General features: G+C 44.2%; 1 protein-coding gene across 1 annotated transcript in view; it reads left to right on the forward strand.

Moving 5' to 3' along the window:
• The window catches only part of LOC126249185 (rho GTPase-activating protein 45-like), a 607616-nt gene that overhangs the window by 201306 nt on the left and 381034 nt on the right, over positions 1-25276 (forward strand). The window contains exon 2 of the mRNA XM_049950840.1: positions 18911-19076. Coding sequence (XP_049806797.1) covers positions 18911-19076 — 166 coding nt within the window. The remainder of the gene's footprint in view (positions 1-18910; positions 19077-25276) is intronic.

The following is a 25276-nucleotide window of genomic DNA, read 5'->3' on the forward strand; positions in this document are numbered from 1 at the left end:
CTGAACAAAAGCAATGTCTTGATAGCAGAATTTCTTTTATAGAAAGTTTGGAAAAAGCATTCTTTATACCAATTGCTTCATATTCTATTAATTAATTAAACCAAACAAGCAATAAGCTTCCTAATTCAGGGGATAGCAAGGAAAGGTGTTTGTATCTTTCTCTCTAACCGCTTTTTCGCAATAAAGAACAGTGGTTATTGTTTATTTCCTATTGTACTTCGACGAAACGTGAGTAATTCATAGTCATACCAACAGTGTTTATCGGTATTTTGCGTCATATTTTAAAATCCTCCAATAAGGCTGTTGGATGATGAGCTGCATTAGCGTAATGGTTAAAGTGTTTTGCTGCTAAGCGAAAGGTTCTGGGTTCACACCTTGTACGGTGCTTAATATTTTCTTTATTTAGAAACAATTTCGAAGTGTCTTACTTCATGAATTTTATTCGTTTGAAGGTAATTTTTTGAAATTTCTAGTGACAGCTAAAATAGACCATACGGAAAGTATACACTATGGACTTTTACCTCTGCAAACTCTTTCAAATTTCGTGCAATGGTTAACTACATTTAATGCTGCACAATAACTGCGTTGAACATCGAAACAAAATTACATCATTTATGGGGGGAAGGTATCAGTCAAGAAGAAGTGTAAAAATCAAATTTTTGGACCAAATAGTTTTTGTGAAATCGAATGATAAGTGTGTCAAAGCAGTCGGAACACCATGTGTCTGCACAGGCGAGCAGTGCAGTGATGACAAAATCGCGCACAGCGCGGAATGCGGGTAGCACGTCTCTAGCAGCGGCCGTGGTGGCTTTACTTCATAAACTGCGCGCTCCCCCCTATACGTAAGTTTGCTTGGCGCGTGCAACTGGCAACGCAGCAATCTGCCGCGTCTGGGCGGGCATGCGCGAACCGCCAAGATAAAAGAATTGAACTATAGACGGTATGAAAACGTGAGGGCAGGCATATCTGTCGTCAAGGTTTCGATCGATCACGTCTAACCGCTACGAGGGAGGATCATTGTGTTGCGCACCAAGTACATTCTAACCGGTCACATCTGCGCTTGGCAAGCGCGAACACGTAATGAATCCATGTAATATTCTGTATCATTGTGCTACACTTTTCGGAGTCTGGCAGCAGCCAGACTATGGAATTACCGTCCCATGCTTAGGCTACCATCAACACCACAAGAAAAAACAAAGCGACTGCGCTTGGAGTGGTGCAGTGACCGAAAAGCGTGGAGTGCTTATGAATGGCGTCCCACTGCGTTCAGTTATAAATCGGGGTCCTCCACTACTCCAGATGACCATCGTTAGTGAATGTAGTGGCGACCTAGGCATAGGCATCACTTTCAATGTTTTTAGAAGGTACAGCGGTATTACTCGAGGCGTCGTTGTGGGGGGAGACATCAGACATAACGTGAGGCCGCCGCTGGTTGTGATTGAGAGAACTCTGACAGCTTAATAGTACTTCAGAGATTGTGTGTGCTCATGTATTACATCTCATACTACAATATCGTGATCCCAGATCCGACCGCGATAGAAGGTGTGTGGGAACAGCTCAGATGCCATATCCGTCCCACTGCTAGTATCCAGGATGTCAAGGGCCAGTTACAACAGTTGTGGACCACATGTCTCAGGAGAGGATGCTACAGCTTTGTGACACCCTCCCCAATCGAATAAATGCATGTATGCAAGCTCGACAGGGTGCAACGTCATACTGATGAGTGAGCTCCTACCACCAACTTCTATATAAATTTGACTCTATTTTATAATCACAGAAAAACACCAACGCGCACACACACACATACACACACATACACACACACACACAGACACACAATCATATAATATACAGGGTGATCAAAACGTCAGTATAAATTTGAAAAGTGAATAAATCACGGTATAATGTAGATAGAGAGGTACAAATTGACACACATGCTTGGAATGACATGGGGTTTTATTAGAACCAAAAAAATACAAAAGTTCAAAAAATGTCCGACAGATGGCGCTTCATCTGATCAGAATAGCAATAATTAGCATAACAAAGTAAGACAAAGCAAAGATGATGTTCTTTACAGGAAATGCTCAATATGTCCACCATCATTCCTCAACAATAGCCGTAGTCGAGGAATAATATTGTGAAGAGCACTGTAAAGCATGTCCGGAGTTATGGTGAGGCATTGGCGTCGGATGTTGCCTTTCAGCATCCCTAGAGATGTCGGTCGATCACGATACACTTGCGACTTCAGGTAACCCCAAAGCCAATAATCGCACGGACTGAGGTCTGGGGACCTGGGAGGCCAAGCATGACGAAAGTGTCGACTGAGCACACGATCATCACCAAACGACGCGCTCAAGAGATCTTTCACGCGTCTAGCAATATGGGGTGGTTCTAATAAAACCCCGTGTCCTTCCAAGCATGTGTGTCAATTTTTACCTCTCTATCTACATTATTCCGTGATTTATTAAACTTTCAAACTTATACTGACTTTTTGATCACCCGGTATATATTTGCGTGCGTGTTTGTATTTTTCTTTGTGTATGTTTACGTTACTTTTTACTGAAGAGATCTTAACATTATTTCAGGAAGTTTGGGAAGATGGAACTATGGCTAGTCGAGGGGAGTTCCTGACATTTGAATGTGGATTTAAGAGCTATCAGAAATTGGATGAAGAGTTGTAGGTGTTCAGGTGATACGATTTTCGGTTTAGTGGTTTATTTTGAGGGGATCAGTGATCAGCGAGCCTGGGGGGGTGGGGGGGGGGAGGGATCTGTGGCAATAGTCTGATGATAATCTGTTGTGGTATTAGTCTACTATATTATCTGGTCATGTGAATAGTGAGTTGTTGATCATGTACACTTGGTCATATAAATGGATTTTCTTTATGCCTTTGGTTTTTTTTTTTGTATATGATAGTTTTCTTCAAAGTTTAGATGATGTTTTTCTTGTCTTCTTCTTATTTCGTTATTTTCATTTCTTGTGATTATTTTCTTTGAGGTGCTATGCAGATGAGAAGTAACTTGTCACATACCTCCAGGCACTCATATGTTCTTTTCACTGGACATCAAACGTTGTACCTGTTTGACCTACATACATTGTAATTGATATGTATCTGATTTCTGGTATAAGTCAACGTCTGTTAGTTTCGGAATTGTTTTTTTATACAATTGTCTGTTGCTATGTTTATACCTTGTCTTTTGAAAATGTTGATTCCTCATTACTCTGTGTTCTGTATTAAGTGTGCATGTTGGGTGATGTTATGTTGCTGATTGTGGTTGGCTGGTTGATCTTTTTCTTGGGATGGTAGGGGTAGGGACCGAACAGCGAGCTCATCGGTCCCATCGGATTAGGGAAGGATGGGGAAGGTAGTCAGCGGTGGCTTTTCAAAGGAACCATCCCTGAACTTGCTTGAAGCGAATTCGGGAAATCACGGAAAACATAAATCAGTATGGCCGGACGCGTGTTTGAACCGTAATCCTCCCGAATGCGAGTGCAGTGTGGTAACCACTGCGCCACCTCGCTCGGTGCTGTTTGTAGCTTTGTGTATACTGTTGTTCTTTGCATGCTAATTATGCTCTCTAGCTCTGTCACTCTGTTACTGTTGTATCCACTGTTTCTCGTTATGTGCATTATGACGGCTAGTTCTCGTTAATAGTTTTCATTTGTTAGTGATACTACGTTGAGTATACGGAGCATAAGCCGGAGTACTGCTCCTTTGTGTGATTTCGGGTGTTACGAAGTTAAGTGTACGGTAGCGTCAGTTGTTAGCAGTTTATGGTACATTTGAGGTACGTGCATGTTGTTTCATTTATTGACTGTATTGTCTGGAAATGTAATTCGATTATAATGTTCTCTTTGTATTGCAAATTTAATCATTTTATATAATTTGTTAATAGCAGTATCCATTTTTTGTTTGTGATTCACCTGTTAAGCAGCAGATGTCACCCATTTATCTGAAACAGTACGTGTGTATTCCACTGAAAGTATTTTTGTAAAAATAATCTGTTCAAAATTTGCTAAGGCTTCTGAAACTAGGTAACCCATTACTAATCCATCCTCTTGTAAATAAAATATTTTGTTAAATTTGAAATACACACATAAAAAAAGTTTTGCATCACCCCAGTTCCCAGACCTCTTGAAGATTGGCATTGACTGTGGATACTGTATCCCAGACTCAGTCTCTTTGACTTTTCAGAGATGTCACTAAACCCACCCAAGGATGTAAACAACCATGCATGAGCAGCGCCTGTTAGACAGAGGGGGTCTGACAGCCGATCACTTCCAGTCATTCCACCAGGAAGGTGGCACACGGCTCGTATTGGCTGTAGTTCAACCATGCCTTGACGGTCAATACCGCTGTGGGATGCCGTCTGCATTGTTACTTTGTGACAGGAAGGGCTCTCAACAAGGGAAGTGTTCAGGCGTTTCGGAGTGAACCAAAGCGATGTTGTTCGGACATGGAGGAGATACAGAGAGACAGGAACTATCGATGACATGCCTCGTTCAGGCCGCCCAAGGACTACTACTGCAGTGAATGACCGCTACCTACGCATTATCGCTCGGAAGATCCTGACACCAACACCACCATGTCGAATAATGCTTTTCGTGCAGCCACAGGACGCCGTGTTACGACTTAAACTGTGCGCAGTAGCCTGCATGATGCGCAACTTCACTTTCGATGTCCATGGCGAGGTAAATTTTTGCAACCACGACACCATGCAGCGCGGTACAGATGTGCCCAACAACATGTAGAATGGACCGCCCAAGATTGACACCACGTTCTCTTCACCGATGAGTGTCGCATGTGCCTTCGACCAGACAATCGTCGGAGACGTGTTTGGAGGCAACCCGGTCACGCTGAACGCTTTAGACACACTGTCCAGCGAGTGCAGCAAGGTGGAGGTTCCCTGGTGTTTTGGGGTGACATTATGTGGGGCCGACGTATGCCGCTGGTGGTCATGGAAGACGCTGTAACGGCTGTACGATACGTGAATGCCACGCACCGATCGTTAGTGCAACCTTATCGGCAGCGTATTGGCGAGGCATTCGTCTTCATGGACGACAATTTGCGCCCCCATCGTGCACAACTTGTGGATGACTTCCTTCAGGACAGTGACATCGCTCGACTAGAGTGGCCAGCGTGTTCTCCAGACATGAACCCTATCGAACATGCCTGTCGTATATTGAAAAGGGCTGTATATGGACGACGTGACTCACCAACCACTCTGAGGGTTCTACGCCGAATCGCCGTTGAGGAGTGGTACAATCTGGACCAACAGTGCCTTGATTAACTTGTGGATAGTATGCCACGAGGAACACAGGCACGCATCATTACAAGAGGACGTGATACTGGGTATTAGAGGTACCGGCGCGTACAGCAATCTGGACTACCACCTCTGAAGGTCTCGCTGTATGGTGGTACAACATGCACTGTGTGGTTTTCATGAGCAATAAAAAGAGCGGAAATGATGTTTATATGATCTCTATTCCAATTTGCTGTACAGGTTCCGGAACTCTCGGAACCGAGGTGACGCAAAACGTTTTTTGATGTGTGTAGCTTTGTTTCATTATAAGCAGTACTAATTGCAGTATTTTATTAATCTGTCCATCCGGTTTTTGGGTGTATGTCTTCAGATTTTTCCTGTAATATCTATTATCTCTGTTACTGGTGTATTGGAAAACATGCTTTCTATGTTGAAAGAAAGAAGTGACGCTTTGTATAGAATTTTATTAATTTTTTATTGGTTGTATAGTGTTTGTAATTGTTCTGTCTCCTAGAACTTTGAAGTCTTCAGACAGTAGTATTTCAACGTAATGTTCTTCAGTGTTGTATCTGGGGGCTTTTATGAAGTTGACTGTGGTTCTGACTGGGATATCTTGGTTACGAAGACAGTGTGTACATGAGAAATAACTCACTATTTATATTAAGGGCAAAATATAAGGGTAACACCACAACAGATTAACAGATTATCCTCACCACAATTTCACACAACTTCTTTTCCTCGCTCGCCCCTGATCACCTCAAAATAACCTCTAAAGCAAAAATCCAAACATTCAAAAGTCTACAACTCTTCATCCACTCGCTGAAAGCAATTAGATTGGGTGCTTATAACACTGTCTCACATGAGTGTGCAGTATCTCCATGCCCTTCCCAGTAATCACTTAATATCTAACACTGTTCACGCCCCTTACATACCCAAATAGGACTGGTAACAACACAGAACACGAAGAGCACTAGTGCACCCTGGTGACCACTCAAATTTTTCCAGTGAATTACAACTGTATTCATTTACATACGCACTGATGGTGAATACATGTACGAAGTTGCATTAATATCCAAGCACGTCATGTGTGTGCATCACTTTTATCGTCAGGTATTATATTTCTTCCAACTTTCAGACGTTGTAGATCTACGCTGATACACGCTGAATACTTAAATAATTTTGGTATTTCCTAATCCTGTGTTATTTTAATTACACAGCCACTTTTTATCATGTTTCATCAGCCATATACAATTTTCTGTGTATCTTTTCCTTTGTAAAAATGCCACATAAGCTTTTAATTATGAATGTTTGGGCGTAATTACATAAATTTATGCTGTGACCATTTGGTTTAGTGTGAATAATATCTGTCTTAATTTTATAGGATCTTATTCTTTGACAGGCTGTATGGTTTGACGGCTTGTTTAATGTTTTGCTTAAAAATATTTTGGTCTGGCGTATTGCAAGAATATCGGTCACTTGTGACAAAAATACTCTCTCTCGAGGAAAATATACACCACTGTATTCCTTTCACTGCTTTGCAGAAGACATATTGTGAATCTACGTAGGCTGCAAAGAATGGCAGCCTATAAATTGATACGTAGAAGTAGCATCTTAAGGCGAGAGGTTGCATTGAGATAGATGCAGACTTAGTAGTTATATCAGAAACCATGTAAAACTATATTACATTTGTACAATGTACAAGTTGGGCGCCTACATGGCAGGTAATAATTAGGGACACATATTTGAATAACCAAAAGAAAAGAAAATCTTTGTTATGTAGAAGGAGGTAGTGGGAGTGGACCATAGAAAACGTTAGATTATCTAAAAATTTTACAGAAACAAGGCTACAGTTATATGAATAGAAGGGCCTGTAAGAGAGGCAGTAGTTAAAAAACGAGGGAGTTAGAGGAATTTTTAAAAGAGGGTTGAAAGTTCAAGGAAAAGAAATGAAAATTAATGGTTTACCGTTGACACTGTAGTTATGTCAGAGACAAAAAGTGACCTGGAAGATCTGTTTATTGGAATGGATAGAGTCTTGAAAAGGTATTATGAAATGAACTGGAATAAAACAAGGGTAACTGAGTGTAATAAATTTAACTCAGTGTTACTGGAGGAATTTTATAAGATATGGACTGATCCATGTAGTTGATGAGTTTTGCTGTTGGGGTAGCAAAAGAAGAGACGACAGTAGTAGTACAGAGGATACACATAATGTATCATAATTAATAGCAAAAACTGACGCGGCTATAAATGTACGACACCAGAAGTAAAACCATTCCGCTAAACTTCGGTCGGCAAACAAGACGTTTGCGAGATAATTGCGTTTATGTGGTTCCGAGCCACAACTGCTATCAGTGCGAAATACTGTCCTTGTTAGTATAGTTACATTTGAAAAGTAAACTTTTCGATTAAGGCTTCATCTATTAAGCTCAAATTTCACTCATGGCTTACCTTAAGGCGACACTCAATGCGACTTCAGCGCGTTATATGTTATAATTTACTATACACTCGTACTTGTTAAAGGAGACGTTCCACGTCCGAGATCATCTTCACAAGGTTCTATAATACCCTGATCTAGTTCATCAATAGTATTAACAGAAGTTCTGTGCGCTTCACTGCTGAAATGACCCAGATAGGAAATGCAGAGGCCTGCTAGACTTACCTATCTTGGAAGATTTTGGCCGTTTCGATGTGATGTACCTTACGCTCCAATCATGGGCCTTGGAAGAAATTTGAGACTATTTAAATGAGGACTTTTTAACATTTCAAAACCATTTCTGGGCTACTAATTAGGACGATATCTAATACTGACGTCAGTGGTCGTCTGTAAGCACACATTCGCAATTATCTCGCAAACCGCTCGTTTGCAGGCAAATGTTTGCTGATACTTTTTTGCTCCTGTTATCCTATATTTTCATTCCTGAGTTTTCGGTTTGATTATGATACACTCTGTATAAATAAGGCCGAGAATAACTAAGAAAAGACTTACCTGAAAAAGAGAAATATGTCAACACAGAATATAGAAGGTGTTACAAAATGGTACGGCCAAACTTTCAGGAAACATTCCTCACACACAAAGAAAGAAAATATATTATGAGGACATGTGTCCGCAAACGCCTACTTTCCATGTTAGAGCTCATTTTATTACTTCTCTTCAAATCACATTAATCGTGGAATGGAAACACACAGCAACAGAACGTACCAGCGTGACTTCAAACACTTTGCTACAGGAAATGTTCAAAATGTCCTCCGTTAACGAGGATACATGCATCCACCCTCCGTCGCATGGAATCCCTGATGCGCTGATGCAGCCCTGGAGAATGGCGTATTGTATCACAGCCGTCCACAATACGAGCACGAAGTGTCTTTATATTTGGTACCGGGGTTGCGTAGACAAGAGCTTTCAAATGCCCCCATAAATGAAAGTCAGGAGGGTTGAGGTCAGGAGAGCGTGGAGGCCATGGAATTGGTCCGCCTCTACCAATCCATCGGTCACCGAATCTGTTGTTGAGAAGCGTACGAACACTTCGAGTGAAATGTGCAAGAGCTCCATCGTGCATGAACCACATGTTGTGTCGTACTTGTAAAGGCACATGTTCTAGCAGCACAGTTAGAGTATCCCGTATAAAATTATGATAACGTGGTCCATTGAGCGTAGATGGAAGAACATGGGGCCCTATCAAGACATCACCAACAATGCCTGCCCAAACGTTCACAGAAAATCTGTGTTGATGACGTGATTGCACAATCGCGTGCGGATTCTCGTCAGCCCACACATGTTGATTGTGAAAATTTACAATTTGATCACGTTGGAATGAAGCTTCATCCGTAAAGAGAACATTTGCACTGAAATGAGGATTGACACATTGTTGGATGAACCATTCGTAGAAGTGTACCCATGGAGGCCAATCAGCTGCTGATAGTGCCTGCACACGCTGTACATGGTATGGAAACAACTGGTTTTCCCGTAGCACTCTCCATACAGTGACGTGGTCAACGTTACCTTGTACAGCAGCAACTTCTCTGACGCTGACATTAGGGTTATCGTTAACTGCACGAAGAATTGCCTCGACCATTGCAGGTGTCCTCGTCGTTCTAGGTCTTCCCCAGTCGCGAGTCATAGGCTGGAATGTTCCGTGCTCCCTAAGACGCCGATCAATTGCTTCGAACGTCTTCCTGTCGTGACACCTGCGTTCCGCAAATCTGTCTCGATACAAACGTACCGCGCCACGGCTATTGCCCCGTGCTAATCCATACATCAAATGGGCATCTGCCAACTCCGCATTTGTAAACATTGCACTGACTGCAAAACCACGTTCGTGATGAACACTAACCTGTTAATGCTAGTACTGTAGAGCAATGAGTCGCTTGTCAACACAAGCGCCGAAGTCAACATTACCTTCCTTCAATTGGGCCAACCGGCGGTGAATCGAGGAAGTACAGTACATACTGACGAAAGTAAAATGAGCTCTAACATGGAAATTAAGCGTTTGGGACACATGTCCACATAACATCTTTTCTTTATTTGTGTGTGAGGAATGTTTCCTGAAAGTTTGGCCGTACCTTTTTGTAACACCCTGTATATTAATGCGTTAGGAAGTCTTTTCTGAAAGTATTTGGCTGGGGTGTAGCTCTAGATACTGAAATATGAATGATAAATAGTATAGAAAAGAAGACAATAGAAGCTTTTGAAATGTAGATTAGAAATGTAGATTCAGAAGAGTACATGGGTAGATCGGTAACCTATGACAAGGCACAGAATATAGTCGGGGAGAAGAGAGTGGCATGGTACAACTTGATTAAAAGAAGCGATGGGACGTATCTTAGGACATCAAGGATTAATTTGTAGGAAGTGGAAGGTTTGGAGGGGAAAACTAGGGCGGCGGGGAGAACCAAGGGCTGAATACAGTGAACAGGTTGTAATTAATGTATGTTGCAGTAGTTATGCAGATATGAAGACACTTGTGCAGGATGGACTAGCATAGAGAGATGGAGCAAATCATTCCACGGCCAGTAGCAGCAACAACGACAATATCAGCAAGAAACTATGCAAACGCAGGCCCAAATTAAGGCTTCGAAATTAAGACGTTTCTGTCCACAAATGAGGTGTACTTATACACTGTGTGTTTTGTGTATTAAACCGGGGACCTAGATACGACGGAGAGGCTTCGTCCCGCTGTAACCCTCAGTGGTTCACAACCCCACCACAGGCCATCCACCCCACCGCCGCCCCACACCGAACCCAGGGTTTTACTTATGCACTGACCGAGACGGAAAGCGTTTCACTCTGAAAACCTTGACCGATCGCTACGAAGCCAATGTTCCCGTATATTCATGCATGTGGGATATTTTGATTAAAATTTTGTCCTTAAGTGAGTGTTATTAACAGCGTTTCCAGTCCAGAAGAACTCCATTTATGGAGATGAAAAATTGCGTGACAACATTATAGCTAGAATTGAGGAACTAGCACTCCTGGAAGAAAGGATATTGCGGAGACATGGCTTAGCCACAGCCTGGGGGATGTTTCCAGAATGAGATTTTCACTCTGCAGCGGAGTGTGTGCTGATATGAAACCTCCTGACAGATTAGAACTGTGTGCCGGACCGAGACTTGAACTCGGGGCCTTTGCCTTTAGCGGGCAAGTGCTCTACCATCTGAGCTACGCAAGCATGACTCACGACCCGTCCTCACATCTTCATTTCTGCCAGTACCTCGTCTCATACATTACAAACCTTACCGGAACTCTTCCGTGAGATTTTGAAGGCTGGAGACAAGGTCCAAGCTGAATTGGAGCTGTGAGGACGGGTCGTGAGTCGTGCTTGGGTAGCTAAGGTGGTAAGGCACTTGCCCGCGAAAGGCAAAGGTCCCGAGTTCGAGTCTCGGTCCGGCATACAGTTTTAATCTGTCAGGAGGTTTAACATTATAGCTAATGGGTAAGTTTAATGACACCGCAACTTTTCAGATGGGATCGCAGCATAGCCCGCCGTACATGAACGTGCATTTTACCACCATCTTTTAGATCTTTGGAATGTTCGAATCACTGCATGAGGGAAGTATCATAGCTACTACACACTGCACACACAGTTGCCTGTAGCGTAATGAATTCAGAACAACTGGAATCAAGATGGACTCAGGGCAACAGTCTGGCAAGCAGAGCAGACACAGAGACTTCCAGAAGCACTAAAAAGTAAAAGACTGGCTTTGGGATAGTCAATAATGGTTCAAATGGCCCTGAGCACTATGGGACTTAACTTATGAGGTCATCAGTCCCCTAGAACTTAGAACTACTTAAACCTAACTAACCTAAGGACATTACAAACATCCATGCCCGAGGCAGGATTCGAACCTGCGACCGTAGCGGTCGCGCGGTTTCAGACTGTAGCGCCTAGAACCGCTCGACCACCCCGGCCGGCTAGGATAGTCAGATGACAACAGCTGATGTCCGAACGTAGCTTAGAAACAGTGTAACATCACGAAGAAAAGAGAACAGATTACTGGAGGCTGGATTTCACGCGTTATTTGCCGCTGGCACCATACTACAGTCAACAGGGACTTGTATATCGTGTAGAGCTAGAGTGAACTGGAACAATTAGCGGCTTTCTTTGGTGTTCAGCTGTGGTCTCGCTTCTGTTTGTATCAGTCAGGTCGACACCATCATGTCCGCAGTGGAGCTGGGAAGAGCAGTTTTCGAGACCAGTAACTCTCCAACAACAGTAAAAGTGTTGCGCGGAGCTATTGAATATGATGAGAAAATAGATTTTGTAATAGTTAAAGAGAAGCTGAATGCTCGTCAATCTGTGGCAAGAATCGTAAAAGCTGTTACCACACTCTTCATAACCAGGGTACCAACTGGTACATTCCAGTAGAATAATGTAAGACCAGGCACTGCAGTTCACACCACAGAAGTCTTTACTGACCTGCTTGATCCTCGATCCTCCCATTTGTCACCAGCAGAGTATGTCTGACTTGCTATGGATAAACGTACTGCCGGCCGCGGTGGTCTAGCGGTTCTGGCGCTGCAGTCCGGAACCGCGGGACTGCTACGGTCGCAGGTTCGAATCCTGCCTCGGGCACGGGTGTGTGTGATGTCCTTAGGTTAGTTAGGTTTAAGTAGTTCTAAGTTCTAGGGGACTTATGACCTAAGATGTTGAGTCCCATAGTGCTCAGAGCCATTTGCACCATTTTTTTGATAAACGTACTTTCATGTCGGGGTCAAGCCAGTGATCTTCATGAACTGGCAAGAAATTGCTGAAGGTGACATTCGGGGGCTATTTGCTTCCATGCGGCACCGAATATAACAGTACAACAGTGCATTGGTGCCTTTTAGGGTCATAGCGAGGGAGTGGCGAGATAGGCACCCGCCATGGGGGCAAAAACAGACACTGTGCAAAAACAACCGGAAAAGAAAAAGATAGACGTTTCAAGGACTAACCGGGGCCACATATGAGTTTTCCTACCACTCCTGCTTCTGTCTTCTGGCTACGGGAAGATGCCTTTCCCTCGGCCAGTGACTATAAACGCACGCTGTTATCACGGTGTCATTTCTGCAGTGTCATTTCGTCCAAGCAGTATATAAACGAAACTACTATTTCCTAACAGACGCCGGCCGGTGTGACCAAGCGGTTCTAGGCGCTCCAGTCTGGAAACACGCGACCGCTACGGTCGCAGGTTCGAATCCTGCCTCGGGCATGGATGTGTGTGATGTCATTAGGTTAGTTAGATTTAAGTAGTTCTACGTTCTAGGGGACTGATGACCTCAGCTGTTAAGTCCCATAGTGCTCAGAGCCATTTGAGCCACGTAACAGACGTTCATCAATAATAGGGTTTATACGGCAGCAGTGCGCTAGGCTCACACAGCTGTCCAGTACACATCTCACTCATGTCAACACTGGAGGCCTTGCTGTCAAAAAAATGGTTCAAATGGCTCTGAGCACTATGGGACTCAACTGCTGAGGTCATTAGTCCCCTAGAACTTAGAACTAGTTAAACCTAACTAACCTAAGGACATCACAAACATCCATGCCCGAGGCAGGATTCGAACCTGCGACCGTAGCGGTCTTGCGGTTCCAGACAGCAGCGCCTTTAACCGCACGGCCACTTCGGCCGGCCCTTGCTGTCACTTCGCTGCAGTAATGCAGGAGCTCAAAGATCAGCGAGCGGATGCTGAATCAAGTAGCTTCCCATTTTTGCCGATTTCTGCCAACTGAGGAGAAGAGAGAATCGCGACGGTAGAGGAAGCAAGTAAAAACGGCGGAGGGGATATGAAATTTACTTACCCATGCAGCCAGTACCTTTGCAGTCCTCTAGTCACGGATGATAAGATATTCTGTGTAAAGAAAAATGATTCAAATATAAGCCTTCCCTCACTAATTAATAACGGGAGTTGCTGGTTATTTTGCCTATAGGCAGTCCTCTAGTCTCGGATGATAGGATATTCTGTTAAACAAAATATGATTCAAAAATAAGCCGTCCCTCGCTAATTAATAACGGGAGTTTCTACTTATGTTGCCTATAGACAACTATAGTATGTTTATCTGAATTGAAACTGCATGTAAACAAACATATTAACTACGTAAGCGTCGACCAAATGAGGATCAAAGCTAAAGCGTTTTCAGGTGTTCAGTATTTTGATATCTGGGCTTCGCCAAGGAAGCGTTGTAAGATGTCTGCTGCTCTTATTTTGTATAAACGGCTTAGAAGATAATCTGAGAAGCCTCTTAGATTGTTTGTAGATGGTAATGGCGTCTACCGTGCAGTAAAGTCACCAAAAGATCAAAAACCTCAACAAAATGATTTGTACAATAAATTTGCATGGCACAGAAAGTAGAAATTAACCCGAACAATAAAAAGTCTGAGGGTCTATTCATGAGTACTGAAAAAAATCCGGTAATTTCGGCTTCTCCATAAATCACACAAATTTAGGGGTTGTGGGTTCTACTAAATACCTGTTGATTACACGAACAACTTAAGCTGGACCAATCGCATAGACAATTTTATAAGGAAGGTAAACTAATGACCACGTTTCACTAGGATAACACTTGGGAGATGGTGCCGGCCGGAGTGGCCGTGCGGTTCTAGGCGCTACAGTCTGGAACCGAGCGACCGCTACGGTCGCAGGTTCGAATCCTGCCTCGGGCATGGATGTGTGTGATGTCCTGAGGTTAGTTAGGTTTAATTAGTTCTAAGTTCTAGGCGACTGATGACCTCAGAAGTTAAGTCGCATAGTGCTCAGAGCCATTTGAACCAACTTAGGAGATGGAATAAATCTACTGAAGAGAATGCATACACTACGCTTGTCCGTCCTTTTCTGTTTTGCTGCGCGGTATTAAATCCTTAACACATAACACTGATAAAGAACTGAAAAAGTTTGAAGGACGGCAGTTCGTTTTACATTATCGCGAAATAAAGGAGAGAGTGTCACGGATATCATAAATGAGTTTGGGAGATAATCATTGTATCAGAGGCGTTTTTCATTAAGGCAAGATCTTTTCACGAAATTTCCGTCAACAGTTTTCTTCGTCGAATGACAAAATACACTCCTGGAAATGGAAAAAAGAACACATTGACACCGGTGTGTCAGACCCACCATACTTGCTCCGGACACTGCGAGAGGGCTGTACAAGCAATGATCACACGCACGGCACAGCGGACACACCAGGAACCGCGGTGTTGGCCGTCGAATGGCGCTAGCTGCGCAGCATTTGTGCACCGCCGCCGTCAGTGTCAGCCAGTTTGCCGTGGCCTACGGAGCTCCATCGCAGTCTTTAACACTGGTAGCATGTCGCGACAGCGTGGACGTGAACCGTATGTGCAGTTGACGGACTTTGAGCGAGGGCGTATAGTGGGCATGCGGGAGGCCGGGTGGACGTACCGCCCAATTGCTCAACACGTGGGGCGTGAGGTCTCCACAGTACATCGATGTTGTCGCCAGTGGTCGGCGAAAGGTGCACGTGCCCGTCGACCTGGGACCGGACCGCAGCGACGCACGGATGCACGCCAAGACCGTAGGATCCTACGCAGTGCCGTAGGGGACCGCACCGCCACTTCCCAGCAAATTAGGGACACTGTTGCTCCTGGGGTATCGGCGAGGACCATTCGCAACCGTCTCCATGAAGCTGGGCTACGGTCCCGCACACCGTTAAGCCGTCTTCCGCTCACGCCCCAACATCGTGCAGCCCGCCTCCAGTGGTGTCGCGACAGGCGTGAATGGAGGGACGAATGGAGACGTGTCGTCTTCAGCGATGAGAGTCGCTTCTGCCTTGGTGCCAATGATGGTCGTATGCGTGTTTGGCGCCATGCAGGTGAGCGCCACAATCAGGACTGCATACGACCGAGGCACACAGGGCCAACACCCGGCATCATGGTGTGGGGAGCGATCTCCTACACTGGCCGTACACCACTGGTGATCGTCGAGGGGACACTGAATAGTGCACGGTACATCCAAAGCGTCATCGAACCCATCGTTCTACCATTCCTAGACCGGCAAGGGAACTTGCTGTTCCAACAGGACAATGCACGTCCGCATGTATCCCGTGTCACCCAACGTGCTCTAGAAGGTGTAAGTCAATACCCTGGCCAGCAAGATCTCCGGATCTGTCCCCCATTGAGCATGTTTGGGACTGGATGAAGCGTCGTCTCACGCGGTCTGCACGTCCAGCACGAACGCTGGTCCAACTGAGGCGCCAGGTGGAAATGGCATGGCAAGCCGTTCCACAGGACTACATCCAGCATCTCTACGATCGTCTCCATGGGAGAATAGCAGCCTGCATTGCTGCGAAAGGTGGATATACACTGTACTAGTGCCGACATTGTGCATGCTCTGTTGCCTGTGTCTATGTGCCTGTGGTTCTGTCAGGGTGATCATGTGATGTATCTGACCCCAGGAATGTGTCAATAAAGTTTCCCCTTCCTGGGACAATTAATTCACGGTGTTCTTATTTCAATTTCCAGGAGTGTACTTTTGAGGATACTTATGACACTGTCAGTGATGATAATATCTGTCGAACACAATTTCAAAATACCATATGCGACTCAAAAAAGTGTTTAAAGTCTGACTGTCGAATTTAGCTATATTTTATACAGAATACGAGACAGCTGTTAAACTTGACTTTAGTGACGTAATCTATAAGTTCACTTCGTTAGAAGTTAGGATAAAAGAAGCAAAACTATATTAAAAACATGAGTCCTGAAAGATATGTTTCCAAAACTCTGAATTATGGGCCTTTTTCTTTTCTATGATTAATAATTTGTGCGCTATTAATATTTTGTGAGGAGGAAATAATATCTGTTCTCTATTATACAATATACCAAAATTAATATACGGTATGTGGCATAAGACATAGGTTTCGTTTTACTTGCGGGTTTTCCTACAATTTTTAAGCAATTTGTAATTATTTTACTACAAAGATACATTTAATTTGTTGAGTGCAGTACGTTTCATCAATTTAACTTAATGTCAATTTCAGTTTACTTTCAGTTCCAATTTGTTTTTATTAAACCTACTTACAAAGTTATAAAATCTGTTGAAACTTCGTAGAAAAAGAACCAGAGAGGTCGTTTACGTGGGGAAGTGAGTATAGCTTTGGCAGTTCTTCCAGGAGTTCAATATCACCGCAATACGGCTGTGGGAAACTCATCTCATAGTGATATTGATGATGGACGTCAGTTTCGAATGGAATAAAAGTTTAATAATTTTATACATGTTATATGATGAACATATCCACAACGTGGTCACGACTGTAGGTTCTTTGATTGCTGAGAGAGAAGGCTCAGTAAACTAGAACACATGAAATATTAGTTCGCTTTATTACAGAAATGAATAAGAGATTCACTTAACTTTGCCAGTTATTTGCGACAGGAGAACTGGATGACTTACAACTGTCATCTACATCTACATCTACATTTATACTCCGCAAGCCACCCAACGGTGTGTGGCGGAGGGCACTTTACGTGCCACTGTCATTACCTCCCTTTCCTGTTCCAGTCGCGTATGTTTCGCGGGAAGAACGACTACCGGAAAGCCTCCGTGCGCGCTCGAATCTCTCTAATTTTACATTCGTTATCTCTACGGGAGGTATAATTAGGAGGAAGCAATATATTCGATACCTCATCCAGAAACGCACCCTCTCGAAACCTGGACAGCAAGCTACATCGCGATGCAGAATCTGCCACTTGAGTTTGCTAAACATCTCCGTAACGCTATCACGCTTACCAAATAACCCTGTGACGAAACGCGCCGCTCTTCTTTGAATCTTCTCTATCTCCTCCGTCAACCCGACCTTGTACGGATCCCACACTGATGAGCAATACTCAAGTATAGGTCGAACGAGTGTTTCGTAAGCCACCTCCTTTGTTGATGGACTACATTTCCTAAGGACTCTCCCAATGAATCTCAACCTGGCACCCGCCTTACCAACAGTTAATTTTATATGATCATTCCACTTCTAATCGTTCCGCACGCACACTCCCAGATATTTTACAGAAGTAACTGCTACCAGTGTTTGTTCCGCTGTCACATAATCATTCAATAAAGGATCCTTCTTTCTGTGTATTCGCAATACATTACATTTGTCTATGTTAAGGGTCAGTTGCCACTCCCTGCACCAAGTGCCTATCCGCTGCAGATATTCCTGCATTTAGCTGCAATTTTCTAATGCTGCAACTTCTCTGTATACTACAGCATCATCCGCGAAAAGCCGCATGGAACTTCCGACACTATCTACTAGGTCATTTACATATATTGTGAAAATCAATGGTCCTATAACACTCCCCTGTGGCACGCCAGAGGTTACTTTAACTTCTGTAGACGTCTCTCCATTGAGAACAACATGCTGTGTTCTATTTGCTAAAAACTCTTCAATCCAGCCACACAGCTGGTCTGATATTCCGTAGGCTCTCACTTTGTTTATCAGGCGACAGTGCGGAACTGTATCGAACGCCTTCCGGAAGTCAAGGAAAATGGCATCTACCTGGGAGCCTGTATCTAATATTTTCTGGGTCTCATGAACAAATAAAGCGAGTTGGGTCTCACACGATCGCTGTTTCCGGAATCCATGTTGATTCCTACAAAGTTGATTCTGGGTTTCCAGAAACGAGATGATACGCGAGCAAAAAACATGTTCTAAAATTCTACAACAGATTGACGTCAGAGATATAGGTCTACAGTTTTGCGCATCTGCTCGACGACCCTTCTTGAAGACTGGGACTACCTGTGCTCTTTTCCAATCATTTGGAACCTTGCGGTACACAAAGACTGGCAAAGCATAAATTGATGCACTAACTAACAAACCGTTCTCTTGAGGGACAACTTTCACCATTAACAACACTACAAGTTAATCTGAAACCTTACCGACACTTTGGTCCTAGAGTATGATGTTGACTGCTGGAGCTGAGGTCTCGAACTGGGCGAGTTCTTCCAAGCTCGACACTATATTAACCTCAACGTGAGGTCGCTGCATAGCTGATACGAAAGGCGTGGTCTTCAGCAGCGCTTCCCATACTTCGTTGCGCACTGCAGCGAGCCCTCGGTGGTATCGATTCGTGTTGCCAACTTTGGTGTGGCAACGCGACCTCTGTACGATACCACATTTTACATTTCTGTCAGCGTAGTTTTTGACGCGATTTGCAATGTTTTATTATTGTTGCAGATGAGCGAACGAGGTGGGGATGCGGACAGCAGCTCGTGCTCGGAGCCCAGCTCCGGCACAGAGGCGGAGGACATGGCAGCACTCACCGCAGACGTGCGCAGCCTCAAGGAGGCGCTCGCCAGCCTGCGACACGCCATCGCGCCCGCCTCCGGCTCCACCAACGCCGGTAAGCCTGCAGCATTCTCCACTGGTCGTAAGGCGCTTCTGGCTACGTTAATAAAGATTCTGGGAACTGTAAGGTTACGCCGGTCGGGGTCGCCCAGCGGTTCTAGGCGCTGCAGTCTGGATCCGCGTGACCGCTACGGTCGCAGGTTCGAATCCTGCCTCGGGCATGGATGTTTGTGATGGGCTTAGGTTAGTTAGGTTTAATTAGTTCTAGGGGACTGATGACCTTAGAAGTTAAGTCCCATAGAGCTCAGAGCCATTTGAACCATTTTTTTTGTAAGGTTACAGCGGTATCCTCTAGAAGAGTTTTGGTAGCCGCATTAGCTGTTAGCAGATCCTCTATTACAGGATCGTACACTACCAGCTTCGCGATGATTTAATAACATCTGAGGTGTATACATATAACTAATTCAACATTATTTCGTTAAAAATACACGGCCTCCCGACGTTCGGACTGTGTTCGAATTGCCAGGACCGCCTAAATTGTATGGTTATGAGATAAAACATCAAAAATTCCAATGGGTAACAAGCGCAGGCAGTGTACATGAGCATTGGTAGCCGCAGGTATTGAGAAGTGACGAAAAATGAACAAATCCCAGAACATTGTTGCATTAGTTATATGTACCGGGTGATCAAAAAGTCAGTATAAATTTGAAAACTTAATAAACCATGGAATAATGTATATAGGGAGGTAAAAATTGACACACATGCTTGGAATGACATGGGGTTTTATTAGAACCAAAAAAACACCCCATATTGCTATACGCGTGAAAGATCTCTTGCGCCCGTCGTTTGGTGATGATCGTGTGCTCAGCCGCCACTTTCGTCATGCTTGGCCTCCCAGGTCCCCAGACCTCAGTCCGTGCGATTATTGGCTTTGTGGTTACCTGAAGTCGAAAGTGTATCGTGATCGACCGACATCCCTAGGGATGCTGAAAGTCAACATCCGACGCCAATGCCTCACCATAACTCCGGACATGCTTTACAGTGCTGTTCACTACCTTATTCTTAAACTACAGCTATTGTTGAGGAAAGATGGTGGACATATTGAGCATTTCCTATAAAGAACATCATTTTTGCTTTGGCTTACTTTGTTATGCTAATTATTGCTATTCTGATCAGATGAAGCGGCATCTGTCGGACATCTTTTGAACGTTTGTATTTTTTTGGTTCTAATAAAACCCCATGTCATTCCAAGCATGTGTGTCAATTTGTACCTCTCTATGTACATTATTCCGTGATTTATTGAGCTTTCAAATTTATACTGACTTTTTGATCACCCGGTATACGCAAAAGGATGCTAAAAAGTCATCGCGAAACTGGTTCTGTATGATCCTGTAATAAAGGAACTACTAAAGCTATGCGGCTACCAAAAGTGTTCTGGAAGATTTTAATATTTATTTACATTTATAAAAGAACAATTCTATCATGTATCTAAGTTGTCGATATCCAAATTGTAAGATTATATACTGCACAGTAGCTTGAAGCATTACTATCAGACGGCTGTCGTTGTCCTGTCGTAAGCCATGTAACAACCAGACTGCACCAACCGCTGGTCTCACGCAGTGTGTGGTTTCACTTAAAATGGTTCAAATGGCTCTGAGCACTATGGGACTTAACCTCTGAGGTCATCAGTCCCCTAGAACTTAGAACTACTTAAGCCTACCTAACCTAAGGACATCACACACACCCATGCCCGAGGCAGGATTCGAACCTGCGACCGTAGCGGTCGCACGGTTCTAGACTTAAGCCTCTAGAACCGCTCGGCCACGTCGGCCGGCTGGTTTCATTTCGTCCGTACTGTAAAAATCTACGTATTTTCGTTAATGGCCCTGTTTAGAGACGTTGGTAATAACTACGTGTGTCATATAACCTAATTTCGAAATGTACTGCGGCTTCATTTATGCGCTTCAAAGCAACCAGAATCTCATTACCAAATATATATATATATATATATATATATATATATATATATATATATATATATATATATATATATATATATAAAAAGTAATGATACTTCGGCCAACGAGTTTAATTGACTAACATTGCAAGATCGTAGGTTAATGTAAACACGAGATAAGTCATTGCAAATGTCAATTGCTGGTTCATGAATAACCGGCGTCACCGTCAAAATGTTAAATGCAAGCATGCAGACATGCAAACATTGGGTTGTACAGGTGTCGGATGTCAGTTTGTGGGATGGAGTTTCACTTGGTCGATCAATAAAGGGACGCTTAATGCTATTTGTTGATGACGCTGGAGTTGTCGTCCGATGATGTTCTACGTGTGCTCGACTGGAGACAGATCTGGTAATCGAGGAGCTCAAGGCAACATGTCGACACTCTGTAGAGCATTTTGAGTGACAACATCGGTATGTGAGCGAGACTTATCGTGTTGGAAAACACCCCCTCTAACGCTGTTCCTGAATGTCAGCACAACAGGTCGAATCAACAGAATGACATACAAATTTGCAGTCAGAGAGTGTGGGATAAGCATGAAAGTGTTCCTGGTGTCATACGAAGTTACACCCCACGCCTTAGCTGTAGATTTAGGTCCAGTGTGTCTAGCACGCAGACAGGTTGATTGCAGGCCCTCAGCTGGCCTCCATCTAACACACAGCCATCACTGGCACCGAGGCAGGACCAGCTTTCTTCAGAAAACACAACAGACCTCCACTCAGCCCTCCGATGAGCTCTCCCTGGACACCACTGAAGTAGCAAATAGCGATGGTTTGGGGTTAGTGGAATGCACTCTACAGGCCGTCTGGTTCGAAGTTACGTCGAAGTAACCGATTTGTAGCAGGTCGTTGCTTCACTGTGGTTCCAACTGCTGCTCAAATCGCTGCTTGCAGATGCAGTACGATCGGCCAAAACAATACGCCGAACACTATGATATCCCCCCCCCCCCCCCTCGGTAGTGCCAGGCGGAATGGCCGAGCGGTTCTAGGCACTTCCGTCTGGAACCGCGCGACAACTACGGTCGTAGGTTCGAATCCTGCCTCGGGCATGGATGTGTGTGATGTCCTTAGGTTAGTTAGGTTTAAGTAGTTCTACGTTCTAGGGGACTGATGACCTCAGCAGTTAAGTCCCATAGTGCTCAGAGCCATTTGAACCATTTTGAACCTTCACCGAACTGCCATGGCGAATGCAACTTCCTTTAATTAACGGGGATAGTATCCTTCCCAGTCAGAAATGGGAAACTATCTCATCGTACCTGTCAAGGAATTTCTCTGTCGGGGGAGTTCATACAATTCTCCACCCTAAAGTGCACACCGAGAAATCCGCATCCCAGATCGTCAGAGAATCGTCAGAGTTTCTGATTCAATCCCTCCACTCCATTCCAAACCAGAGGACCGCGATCTGTTCTGGGAAACGCTAGCTCAGTTTCTACCCTATGAACGAGGAGAGCTGTCTTCATCAAAGCAGCCATCCATCTGTAGGAACTGAGGGGATGATCTCTGAACCAAGGCGTTATTCGTGCCGACATGAGCTACGATTTGCATCCGGGTGCACTTGGTGCACTCAGTGGCTTCCGGTAGAGCGCGGGCGTGACTGCCCGGCCATTCGGACTTATCAGGAAGATCGGCCATAGTCCCAACAGAACAGGTGTCCCGTGCTGGCTCAGATGTACTTTCAGCGATGGGGAATACCTCAAACCCGTTTTTAAGGCGTAGGGAAACAATCTCTCGGCCAGATCGCAGCACTCTTCGCCGAAACCGTCAGGTAAGTGTCGACGTGCCGGGACGTGCGCATCGCAAGGCACTGCGATATCAGGGATAACAGTGACAGTACAAGACCAGAGTAGTAGTTGTAAGTTCTAGGGTACTGATGACCTCAGATATTAAGTCCAATAATTCTCAGAGCCATTTGATCCATTTTTTTAACCCCTCGGTACTGAAACGTGGCCGTCCGGAGTCCGGTCTTCTTGCGGCCGTACATTCTCGATTCCACCGTTAGCAGGATTCATATACAGTGGCTACATTCCTGCCAAGTCTTTCTGCAATAATGCAGCTTCTCGTAGCCCTATTACATGACCTCGTTGAAACTCAGTGAGGTGTTTATAATAGCGTCTTTGTCGCCTTAAAGGCATTCTTGACTAACGTAAACTTAACAGATGCAGTCCCAGGGGTAACTAATGCTCACGACTGTTATAGCGCGCATTTAAAGCAATCCGATTTGCATCCTCATAGTGGCGCTACTAGCGCCAGTCTTATGCCACTGGCGCTAAATTTGAATAGAGAACGGCTTTTTAGATGTAGAAACACGAACTTCCGTTTTCGTCACCCAAATCTATCTTATTGTTAAATTTTTTTTCCATCAGTGTATGATTGATGATCTTAAATCCAGCAGTAGTTCAGTGCGGTCTTACTTTCTCCAGTTGCCAATAGTGACAAAAAGTACTTGTGACAGAAAGATCTATGTAGTAACCAACAAGCCTGTATGCATACATATACTGTAAATTTGGTAGTACTGTGTTGCGTCGTTTACGAAATAATATCGATAAAAATTAAGAGAAAAAACCTAGTAAAGATGGACCCAAAACGTCTACATTAAGAGCGATGCGCACTTGTTCATTAGATGAAATGTGTTTCACGTTAGCGAAGATGAATAAGTGCACATAGCTCTTAAGGTATGCACTTAAGAGACTGTTTGGTCCATCCTACCACCTCTCAAAATATGGAAAGCAAAGAGCTTCCAGTAGAAGAAATTTGTTTCACTGTATCGAAGATGAAGAAGTGCTCATGGTTAATAAGGTATGCATTTTAGGTCCCACATTTACTAGACTTCTTTGCTTCGAATGATCTTGCCTGCTACAGTCTGGAACCGCGCGACCACTACGGTCGCAGGTTCGAATCCTGCCTCGGGCATGGATGTGTGTGATGTCCTTAGGTAAGTTAGATTTAAGTAGTTCTAAGTTCTAGGGGACTGATGACCTCAGCAGTTAAGTCCCATAGTGCTCAGAGCCATTTGTTTGATCTTGCCTGCCATATCCCTGAATACTGACAATTCCTCCTGGGACATCCTAGATAATACAGAAGCATATGAAGCGCCGTGGAGGAAGAGAACGGCTTGGTACCAGCGTCAAAACACACAGAGTGTAGGGAAATAAGTCCAGTGAACCGTCTGCATGTCTTCATATTCGAGGTCGAGTTTGGAAATGAGACTGGATTTCCAGAATCTAACTTACCAAACAGATGCTGAAACTGAAAACACTCCTGAAACTAATGCGAAAAGGAAACCTAGACAGAGTACTCTAACTACTGACATGAATTAAGATGACTCAAAAACTGCCATAGAGTGCTTCTGGCCATTAGAATTACATCCCAATGAAACCGGCATGCAATAAACGTTAAACCAGCGTGTAGTATGCTACATGCTTGGATATACAGTTATTAGCATTTCAGCGTAACCGAAAAGCGTGGTTCGGAGTAACGCCCTCTGTATCATCTAAATAAGGAAAATTACACTGCGGATTTCTCATTCAGAGATAACATTTGAATGTCGATTGTTTCTCAGGAGGTCGTGTTTTGACTCTTGTATAGAGGATGAACGCTTACCGGCAGTGTCGCAGTTCGGAGCCGGCAGAATTGCGGCCTATGAAGAAAGCTGTTTGTCATTCCGCGATATTACTGGTGACGTTAGTCGGGATCCCACGACTGTCATACGAATATAAAATTGATGGGTGCAGGAGGGCCATTCTCAACGTCATACAGCACTTCAGAGAGCTCAAGTGATATGGGACCAATATGAGAGACATTTTTCGCTTGGCTGTACAGGATTTTAAAACCACGGCACGCAACTTGCGTCAGTAAATGGCCTTGTTTGTAACGAGACAAGTATCCACACGAACAATGTGACGATATCTGCAGAACCACGTAATGTCAGCACGCCGATCGTTGATGCAGATCCCCTTGAGGCTGCAGCAGAGAGAGGCTCTCTGACAAGTGGTCCTATCAACGACACACTGAACACAGGAGTGACACCATGTCGACTCTTCAGCCGTGTCCCAGTTCTGGATACAGTACCATAATGGACGTGTCCTTCTGTGGAGGCTCCGAGTAATTACGTTCATCATCACCATACGGATCCAGCACCCGCATAATGATATGGGATACTACTGCGTACATGACACGATCACCACTAGTTTGCATAGCAGGTAATCTGGACAGAAAAAAGCTCAAATGTGTGTGCAATCTTA

The sequence above is a fragment of the Schistocerca nitens genome, chromosome 3 (assembly GCF_023898315.1).
Source record: "Schistocerca nitens isolate TAMUIC-IGC-003100 chromosome 3, iqSchNite1.1, whole genome shotgun sequence".
NCBI lineage: Eukaryota > Metazoa > Arthropoda > Insecta > Orthoptera > Acrididae > Schistocerca > Schistocerca nitens.